This window comes from Bactrocera latifrons, unplaced genomic scaffold (assembly GCF_001853355.1).
Source record: "Bactrocera latifrons isolate USDA-ARS-PBARC rearing strain unplaced genomic scaffold, ASM185335v1 scaffold_138, whole genome shotgun sequence".
Lineage (NCBI taxonomy): Eukaryota > Metazoa > Arthropoda > Insecta > Diptera > Tephritidae > Bactrocera > Bactrocera latifrons.
The window spans coordinates 544523-555267 of record NW_017534830.1 but is presented as its reverse complement, the minus strand read 5'-3'; the positions used below and the strand labels follow the sequence as shown (position 1 = coordinate 555267).

Sequence of the window (10745 nt, the reverse complement as noted above, 5' to 3'; positions counted from 1 at the left end):
AAATTTTTATACACTAAAGATTTCAATTTTAAGAAAATTATTAGCCATTTACTTTATATGTACATATATATTACCTTATAGATATACTAACCACACTCTTATACTATATATCGCCATAGTCATGATAGTCATGTACACTAGCTATTCACAACTAAACTCACTTCAGAGCGTGAGTTTAGCTGCAAAAAGAAGAAGAGTCCCGCTAATTTTTATTATTTTGGTGGGAAAAAATGTTTTTCAATATTTAAGTGCATGATTAAGTGGTTCGAACGATTAAAATTTAAAATTAAGTGTTTAACGATTTTGAACTGTATTTAATACCACATTCAATACGGCATTAGTACGTGCATATAATGAGTAATGCTAATATTTTAGCGGAGCTTAAGCCTTGTGGCTATATTTTGACAACAAGGCAGTATAAGTACTTTGCATTAAAATGCATTCATTGTGATAAAAAATATGGCCACTGGTCAACATTTTTACAACATTTGAAACAATTTCATAATGAAATTGAAGATGAGGCGCATTGGCTTTTTGAATGCACTGAAGAAACATTGTCATCATTCGGTGAACAAAGTGAGGAATACCCCGTAAAATGCCTGACCGAAGCCCTACCTTCAAACGAAAAGGAAGCTCCTACTAGCGCTTTTCTATTGGAAGGGAAAAATTATTGTGTTGATAATGATTTCGGAAATTTGTTTTCCGACAATAAAATGGACGAAGCCGCCTTAGCGGAAGAGGCCGAAGATGTGCTCTCAAATAGAAAGGAGTCGCCATCCCCAACTAGCCGGTTTTTGAACGAAACCTTTGAAGATTCGCATGACCAATTAAGTAATTGTGTTGTTACAGCTGAAGAAATCAAAAATGTAAGGAAAATTACCTCTTTTATCTTAAAACAATAGACAATAAATTTTGTAAATGATTTATATTTATAGGTTACAGTTAATTTGAATATCGATAATGAAGTCACCGTACAGCTTATAACAATATATAGAGAATTTCCATCATTATGGATTTTGGATAAAAATGCATCTAATAAGAAAAATGTGAAATTTCAAGAAAGGCAAGAAATGTTAAAATCGCTTGAAACACATAACGTACATATATCTATGGATGATTTAGAAGAATGTCTGACACAGCTTCATTTACAATATTGTGATGTATCGAGAAGGTTAGAAGAAGGAATAGAGATTTCAGATATTGAAGAGAAATATTTCGAAATGTGTGCATTTTTGAAACCATTTAATAAACCACATCTTGTTATAACTGAAGATGAAAGTGAGAACACTGAAACTTTGGGTAAAGAAGGTGATAAGGTAATTTTTGTATTCCATTCCCTCGTTTGTATATGATATTTTTTTTTTTTTTTGATTTTTTAAGTTTATAGGTGATAATGATTTTAACGAAGGCTCACAAAGTGGATATGGCTCGTCCGATGGCGAAGCATTTCAAAGTAAATTGATTGAAACGGTATGTATTGTATGTATGTTGTTGTTTTCGACGCTAATTTTATTCTCTTAGCAAACACTTGTTAGGTTTTCGACACGTAATAAAATCACCTCTGATTTTATAAAAGGTCTCMGAGAGCAGCCCTGTCTATGGGATTCGCAAGATCCTGCTTATAATGACCCGAAAGAGCGTTTACAAGCGATAAATAAGTTGAAAGATTATTTTCTTTCTAACTATAGTATACCCCTTACGGAGGCAAAAATTACAACCGAAATAAGACGTTTGTACAGCTTTTATAAAAGATGTGTGTTTACGCGGAACGCCTTGAATGCGAATCGTCAATATTATTATGACAGTTGCGCATTTTTGGCAGGTGCAGAATTGGATGATGTACTCCTAAAACGTACTTACACATATCGTGTAAGTAAATCCTTAAAAAAATTCATTATGGTTGCTAACACTAAATCACTTTGTTTTTAATTGCAGAAAATTTCGTTTCAAACAGTCGATGATTTTACGCTGGGCTTCATTGATTTCTGCGCCATGCATCCTGTACTATGGGACAAAAGCGATCCCAATTATTCCGTATTAAATGTACGTCGACAGGCTTACGAAGAAATCGCAAAGAATTTACAACAAATTTACAATGTTGAATTGAATAATGATGAGATTTACTATGCCATTTCTCGGCTTAAGCATCATTATTATACGCTGCAACGTAAGAATCTACTAAACGGTTCCCTTAACAACATGGAACAAGAGTTTTTAGAGCGCTGTAGCTTTTTACCAACATCAAATAACAATCTGCAATGTCTCATTTGTGAACGAATATTGCGCAGTTATTCCACTTTACAAACACATATGCTAAAAGAGCACAATATTGGTGAACTGCCACATAAATGTGAACATTGCGAACAACGCTTCGAACGAAGAGCTTTGAAAGTTGAACATGAAGTACGTGCTCATACCAAGCAATTTGAATGGTTTTGCGCATATTGTTCCAAAGGGTTTGCCACGCGTCGTGATATGGAAATACACACATTGGTTCATACGGGAGAGCACAAATGCGTTTGCGAACATTGCGGTAAAGGTTTTCGGCTGAAACATCAAATGACCGAGCATGTGAAGATCATGCATGAACGTTTGAAACGCTTCAAGTGCACCATTTGCCCAAAGGATTTCTTTCGAAAACGTCAACTTGACGATCATGTACGTGCACATCTGAATATACGCGATAAAATTTGTAATATTTGTGGCAAAGGATTTACCAGCATACATGGACTTTTCCGACACAAACAATTACATTCGGACGTAAAGAAATATGAATGCAATATTTGTGGTAAGCGTTTTCATCGTATTTCCGCTTTGAATTCACATAAAAAACTGACGCACAAAAAGGTTAAACAACAAGAGAATTTTTCAAATATTATAATAAGTGAAGAAGAAGAGGATGAGGGCGACACTACCGGTAAGTACATAAATCAACTATAAAATATATATTTATACCATATATAATAATTTCATTTATGTACTAGTAATTGATTTTATGAAATTTTCAATTTTAGAAATTTCTCTTTGATACGCTTAAACTTTTTCAACGACATTCTGTATGTATACAACGTAAACATACTGACGTTCTACATTACGTTTCCATATAGAGTTAATATCAACGTTATAAGCTTTACTGACGGAGGCTGTCATAGTTAAATGGTTTACGAGTGTGTTCTGGATGCATCTCTTGCATATTTGTAGACATACCTTTTTATGCGTTATGTCACCTCCCTTTCCCATCATCGACAATTTCTAAACAATTTATTTATATACACATATATATATTAATAAGTATATATTATATTTGAGGTACCAAATGACTGCACTGTTGACCGGACATTCAGTTGAAACTAGTACATACATATATATCTATGTATTTATTTGTAATTATATTTCAGTAATAAATCAATAATAATTTGTTAAATCTAAAAGTACTGCTAATATTAAATGCTTATAACTATGATTTTTTTTTACATTTTACAATTAAAATATTTGCGGAGAGTCTGTTTTATATAAAAAAAATTATCTCTGGTAAACAGTTCATTTATCTATGAGCAATGTTAAGAATATTATTACGAGTAATCACAATTGATTTTTTTATAATCCATTTAATATCCTCAAGTAGTTAAACATATCCGGACTTTCAAGTTGTTAATGCAAATTAATAATGCACTAAAATTTCGTGCATTTAGCTGAATTTACCAGATTTGAGTATGCAACACTGCCCAAAAAATGGCCAATTTTCGCTATTGTTTGATAGATGTCGTTTGAAGTCTGCTACCTTTGTGTTTACAGCATCAGAAGTAAACAATTTTTATATTGCTAATCAAATTATGTGCAAGTATATTAAAAAAAATAATATTTTTATACGGCAAAAAATGGCACAGTTTGCTAACAATATTTCCAATATTCTTAACTTTTTATTATTAATATAGTATTATTATAGTATTGCTTTTAATTTATTATTATTATAGTATTGCTTTTAATTGCACTTTGTTATCTTTTAATTAATAATAATTTTAATAATAAACGAATTTGTTCGTTAAATTTATATAGATTTTCCAAAAATACCATTGCCATTAATAATTTCCTCTTATCCATTTTTATTTCAYTTTTTTTTAATAAGTAAACAAATCTCACAATCAACTGTCTAAATGCTTAATTCTACCGTCTGTCTCCATACATTTTTAATGCGCCTTAGCGTTTCTTAATGCGCATTAATTTTGCTCGTCTGTCATGGTTATAAGAAAGGACTAAGTTGGGAAAATTTTGTATCTTGCAACTTGCAGGAATCAAAGTCACCTGGAAGTTCGAAAATCTTTATACTACAGTAACGGACAAAACATTTGCAAGTGAAATATGATAACGAAAATACTGTCGATTGCACAGATAATAATTGCCTCAGACCTACTATTTTAATTTTATTTCAAATATTGGATGTTAATTAAGGTCTGGGGACTGTGGAGGCCACTCCATTACGTCCATTTTATTCCTCAGTAATCACAATTTTAGGACCTATACCATATGCTTCGGGTCCTTGTCCTGGTGGAAAACCCACTTAAGTGGCCTTTCCCATTGAGCATGTGGCAATATTACGGATTCCATAATGTCTTTTGTCAACGTACCGATCCATGCTCCCATTGATACTATGAAGCGACCCTAAACCAGAAGCAGAAAAGCATCCCCAGACCATAACATAGCAACTATGTTTGACTGTTTTTAATCAATAGAAATTTTTAAGACACTTGTTTCGTAGGCGTCGCACGAATCTCATGCCATCACTTTCTACCAAATTAAATTTGGACTCGTCACTAAAACGAACAGTTTTCCACTTACTTATGGCCCATTCTAGATGATTTTTAGCGAACGCAACGGTTTTAGTTGCTTACGTTTGCTAATAAGCGGCTTCTTCGCTGATCGGTGACTGTGTAAATCAGTGTTATTTAGGCGATGACAGACAGTTCTCTTGAGTAGGTAACCCAAGCTCTTTTACTAGTTGCGGAGCGCTTTAAAATGGATATTTTTTTACTTCTCTTACAATTGATCTGTCAGTTTTTCTTGATCGGCGTCCACGATGCTCTACTTCGAAAGTTTAATTCTTAAAAAAGTTTGAAATTATTCGTGAGATTGATGACTTGTGAATTCTGTACTTTATAGAAATTTCGTTTTGAGAAATTCCGTTATTATAATCATCAATAACACATCCTCGGAGTGCTTCACCGAACTTATTAGAGCCATTACTTTTTATGTTTGATTAAAAAATTTATAATAAAAAAGTGTTTTCGAAAAAATCATCAAAATCAGAAATTATACTCAGTAAATGTTCTAAGTAATTCAAACTCAATACTCAATACCGTTAGGACAAAGAAGAGAAAAGAAACGAACAAAATAGGGTTGCAATTATTTTATCGCGGCGGATTGACGTACATTTGAAATAGTTTTCAAATATTACCGGCAAAATAAAAAAGATCGCGATACACATTGCAAAATATGTAACTTCAATGCTGTAAATTTAAAAACAAGAAACCAAAAGGAATTCGAAGTAAAACTGGCATTGTAAAACAAAAACAAAAATTAGAACTTAACTCTAGTTGCAAATGCTTTGTCTGATACTGTAGGTATTTGTGGTCTCAGGGATTCTGATTCAACATATTTTTGATACACAGAATTCTTTATTGTCAGGAAAGGATTCTCCCTGAGTTTCAATTGTATATCTCACACATTGACCAAAATTTCCGGCCAAAAGTCAACTCTAGATACTATGGTCCACGTATTCAGTACTTAGAGGCTTGAAAAGTTTTGGTAGGCTTTGGGCAATTTTTGGCCATATTTTAAAATAATTATTATTGCAAAAAAAGGATTCGTGGATAAATTAAAAGGATCTAGAAATAGGTAGTTATGTAGTATCAAGCCAAGACTTTTGACTTGAATGATACACTTTGGTTATGGACAGAACAATGCTAAATGTTTCTGAATCACAAAGCAGTGGATTTTGAGCTTTTTAAAATCCTGAGCAGGTAATATTAAGTTTCCAATTGAACTACCATAAYATGTTGCTAACATACAAGCTGACAGCTCAAATTCACGGCATAGATTATTGTCCGAGACAACACTATAATATCCGAACATATTAGCGGCCAAACAAACTGACCCGATCCAAGTCAGAATAAATTTCTTTTTGCACTCTTTTATCCTATAAGACATGCAATTGTGAAGGTTATATAGCTTCGGTGTATCATAAAGTGAATGTTTTTACTTGTTTTAAACTCTCTAATTTATTTAARCCAAGTATGCGAAATTAGTAGGTCGCGAAAATCCACAAAAAAGTATGGAAATAGTATTAATAGTATTTTCTTGTTTGTTAAAATCATGTACTGTATTATGGATTATTCGCAGTTTTAGCATCAATATCAGACTTGCTTTGCAATTCTAGTTCGCAAGTTCATCCAAATTCTACGAAGTTTTCTAACCTTGCTAAAATTTATCTTGTTCAAAAATCGTTTATAAGCAATTTCCATCTTCATTTCACAAAAGAAAACTGAAACAATTTGATTTTAATTGTTTTTTATTTAATAAATTTTACCTTAAATTCTTGTACATACAACACTGCAAAAAATTTTCCGCCGCTTATGACAACAAATTCTGCCAGCATCAATAACTTTGAATAATATTTAATTTGAAATAGTACGAATTGTTGTTATGTACGAGCATACTTAGCGGTTTTATAATAGAATTAACAGTTTATAATAAATTAATATGAAACAGCTACAAGGATTTGAATTTTTATTACATTTTTATTTGTTTACTTTTGTTTTCTTTTTTAATATGTATTTGTTCATTGTGTCGTACGATGTATTGAGAATAAATTTTTTAATAATTACAAACTAAAATTATAAATCCGTTAACATATGCATGTATGTAAAATATATATATATATATATATATATATAAATATATATGTAGGTTTATATAATTAATTATTTACAAAAATTTAACGTTTATAAAGTAATCACAAGCAAGTAATTATAATTAATTATTGAAAGTACAACTAAAAATTAATTTCCAATTCACATACTAATACATTAGGGTTGGGGAGGAGGGGAGAAGTGATAATATTTTCACATTTTTATGTATATGAATGAAATAAATAATAAAAAAGTAATAAAAATAAAGCAAATAATTAACCATTAATTTTATAATCACAATAAATGAAGTCATATACATAATATTGACAAATATATATGTATGTATGTATGCAATAATATTTGTTGCGCTTAAAGCAATAAGAAAATCAACACTAATGAAAGCGTTTTATTGCAACTAACTTAAAAACTAAAAGCTCTTACACTGCGTGTCTACAATTGTATATGTGTGTGTATGTTTGGGTCTTATGAYGAACCGTCTAAGTGAATTAAAAAGTAAAAACTACATTTTTCGTTAAACGCGACAACAAGCCAACAAATATTCAGAATTTTGTGAACATTTCCAATAATGTGTGACCTTGTGTTTGCATTATACTTAGAAATATGTAAATATAATATATGCGTGCATATGTAAGTGTTGCATTCATGCCGCTGGCCCCTGAGCGATCTACGAATTCAGTACTTTTATTAGAATTTAAATTTTAACGACTTCAGCAAACATATTTGAGAGTACAAAGATACACATGTAGGTGCGTGTGTATATGTAGCTGTTAGCTAGTTATCCTTTTTCGATAGTTTTTTTTCGGATGAGTGTGTTTTCAATATTGGCATGAATGCAAATTTTTTGTATAATACCATGTTTCATGTTTTAGGTATACATATATCGTATGTACCTACTCTATAGTATATGTGGTGCTAAAATGTAAGTGTGATTTGTATTAATGAACCATTATTACGATGTGGCTATATGTTGCATTGGTCGTAGAAGCATTTAAAAATTTTTATGTATTATAAACAAAAACTTCTGGTTTAAAGAATTTGTGTACACCAATTKTTTTCATTCATTGGTTCATCACTGGTTACTCGCGCTTATTTGCTTTTGTGCTGACGACCAATGTTACAATTTAGCTATTCATGAAGGTTATAAATTTGTTGTTGTTGAATTTCTTTCTGATTTAAACCTAAAATATTATTATCCTCTGCTAGAATAAACATACAAATAATTTCTGTTGGTTATGTGTTAAACAATCATTATATGCCACCGTAGGATCGCGCGTCCATTTACCATTCCTTGCGGTTGGAGTGGAGTTGTGAAAGAAATACTTCTGATGTCGCCGTTACAGCCGTGACATTCGGTTAGTTGTGATCTATTCGATATCGTGAAATTTCAATAGGGCACGGCCGGGTATTTCGGAGGTGCATAGTTTCTGCACGACCTCTGTTGCTTGTTCGCAGGGAAACACCGAATGTGGTATGGGCTCGATCTGAAAAAAAAAATGCAATTATTACATTTTTTTTTTTTGTACATTATAAAATATAAGTTTCAAGTCGCCTCAAAATGAAGGGTTTAGTGGGTTTAGTTTGGAAGTTATTCATGTTGAAGGCAGAAAGGAAACAATTTTAATTTTTTCAATCATGTTGCACATAAAATTAAACTTGAAATAATTTGACACTACACAGCTTCATTTTTCGCCATTGCCGCCATCTTTTATTAATCTATATACATGTTTACATACAACCGTGGTTTACATAACCTGTACGAGTCAACAATTATTTTGTTTAGACTTAATAATTTCTTTTTGTTTTTAAAATTAATAAATGAACTTAGGTTGGGTCAGTGCATCTACGAATAATGCTTATTAAAAAGGGAGTCCTTAAGAAAACTCACAAAACATTGTGCAAGTTGGACTGAAGGACGTTTCTGTCTCTGTATGCTTTAGCTAACTCTCTAACACTCAGTGGTTTGGTTAGTATAATGTGACCTTTGGTACGAAAAATWATCGAAACATCAAGGGCTAAGCTTTTAAATTTAAATGAAAGTTTCTAAAATCTTTCGTACGAAAATGTTTAATCCATATAACGACAGGGCCTATGGATAATACCAAAAATACCATGGATCAAGCTCCGTTAAGCCTCTTACTCAATTAACTACCCACAACAACAAAGTCAACCAATTTGAATTTTTACTCACCGTTTTGCTGGCAACTAACTGTACTAACTCGTGCAGCTGTTCCACTGTACCGTTCGATATGGGAATAATCTCTTGCTGATATTCCATTGCCAAACGTGAAAATTTGGGCATCAATTTTTCAGCCACATCCTCACTCATAAGCACAACGCCGCCCTAAAACAAACGCAATTTGTATTTACCGTTACTTGAAGAAATTCTACAATTTATTACCTTAGACAGGCAGTGCATTGAACGATGCAGACTGCGAGAGGTTGTACCGAAATCGATGACAACATCCACCGGTCCGCCGCACACATCCTTGGTGCGCTCAATCAGTTGTGGCTCATAGAGGCACTCATTCCACTGCACAACGCTGACACTGTTGAATAAAGAAAAATTATAATGTTTTAGTTGGTTTTGCACAACTTTCTTTAATTCTCGCATTAAATTACTTTTCAATCTCTGTGGCCAAGCGGAAGCCCTCATCTCGCAGACTGGCGACAGTCACGTCCACATAATTGTTGGCGCCAGTCGAGGCAAAGTGGTGTGTTGCGATGCGTACAGCCCACAACGCCAAACCACCGGTGCCGACAATAAGTATTTTAAATTTCTTATTCGCCTCCTCAGCAGGACGCTTCTTCGACAATTCTGTAACGACTTCGTATGCCTTGAAGACGGCATTCATGGCCAACAAAGCACCAGTCGGCAATAGAGCAGCAATTCTAAGTGGTAAATTATCTGGAATCGGTACTATATATTTGAGATCGGGTACAACCATTAATTCGGCATAACCGGCTGGTGCCTCATCGAATGGATAAACGACAACACGTTGACCAATGCGTAGGCCATAGTTGTTGGCATCTGTGATTTCGGAGCCGAGCGACTCGATAACACCGGCTACCTCATAACCGGCATAAATGGTACCCTCACGTAGACCTTGATGTGCGGGATTTTCMCGCATCTGATGTGCAGGTGACGACTGGGCGGGCAAACTCGGACAATAATCGCTCAAATCTGACGATATGGACGACATGCTGGTAATTGAAGCGGAACGATCGCGACGACGGAAGCACGCACCGGCATAAATAATCTTGATGCGTGCACCCTGTGGCGGTGTGTCTTCGATGGGYACGAAAAAGTTGAAGACACAATTCTTCACCACCGGTCCGGGCGACTCAATTGACACTTGACGACAGAGTTTGTTCATGTTGCGTGGCTTCTCTATGGGTGGTAGCGACGAGGTATCTGCGGTCGATGCTGCTACAGAGCTGGACTCACTGCAATTAAACCAAATATAGTTTTATATAAATAAAATTAATAAATTGCTTTTGGATTGATTTTGGAAATCACAAGATTTAAAATGGCTCTCTTACGATAATTTTTAAGTAAGCACTAGAATAGTAAACAATAGGATCTAGAATTGATTGCACTCAGCCTGTTTTTTTTTTATTTAATCGACATGACACTTCATTTGTTAAAAAAATATTATATAATACCTTAGATACCACTTTAAATCGACAATATTTTTATATTCTTTTATATAATCGTGAATAAAGCTACTGCCAATAAACTTTAATACACATAAATATCAAATCTTTAGAAAATTTATACATATACATATTATACAAATTTCTCCCTTGTTAATAATATTA

At 33.2% G+C, this 10745-nt stretch overlaps 2 protein-coding genes across 5 annotated transcripts in view; one reads left to right on the top strand and one right to left on the bottom strand.

Moving 5' to 3' along the window:
• The first annotated feature begins 175 nt into the window (after positions 1-175).
• LOC108965267 lies at positions 176-3887 on the top strand. Its single transcript, XM_018927542.1, has 6 exons — positions 176-866; positions 936-1316; positions 1381-1470; positions 1522-1869; positions 1936-2917; positions 3015-3887. Exons 1-6 carry the CDS (start codon positions 354-356, stop codon positions 3026-3028), a joined length of 2328 nt encoding a protein of 775 aa, XP_018783087.1. The 5' UTR covers positions 176-353; the 3' UTR covers positions 3029-3887.
• A 3298-nt stretch (positions 3888-7185) lies between these two features.
• LOC108965272 overlaps positions 7186-10745 on the bottom strand; it is a 27283-nt gene continuing 23723 nt past the window's right edge. For all 4 annotated transcript variants that reach the window (XM_018927552.1, XM_018927550.1, XM_018927549.1 and 1 more), the window contains 4 exons: positions 9546-10370; positions 9325-9472; positions 9115-9267; positions 7186-8407 (listed from right to left, as the gene is read on the bottom strand). In XM_018927552.1, coding sequence (XP_018783097.1) covers positions 8291-8407; positions 9115-9267; positions 9325-9472; positions 9546-10300 — 1173 coding nt within the window. In that variant the 5' untranslated portion in view covers positions 10301-10370 and the 3' untranslated portion in view covers positions 7186-8290. The remainder of the gene's footprint in view (positions 8408-9114; positions 9268-9324; positions 9473-9545; positions 10371-10745) is intronic.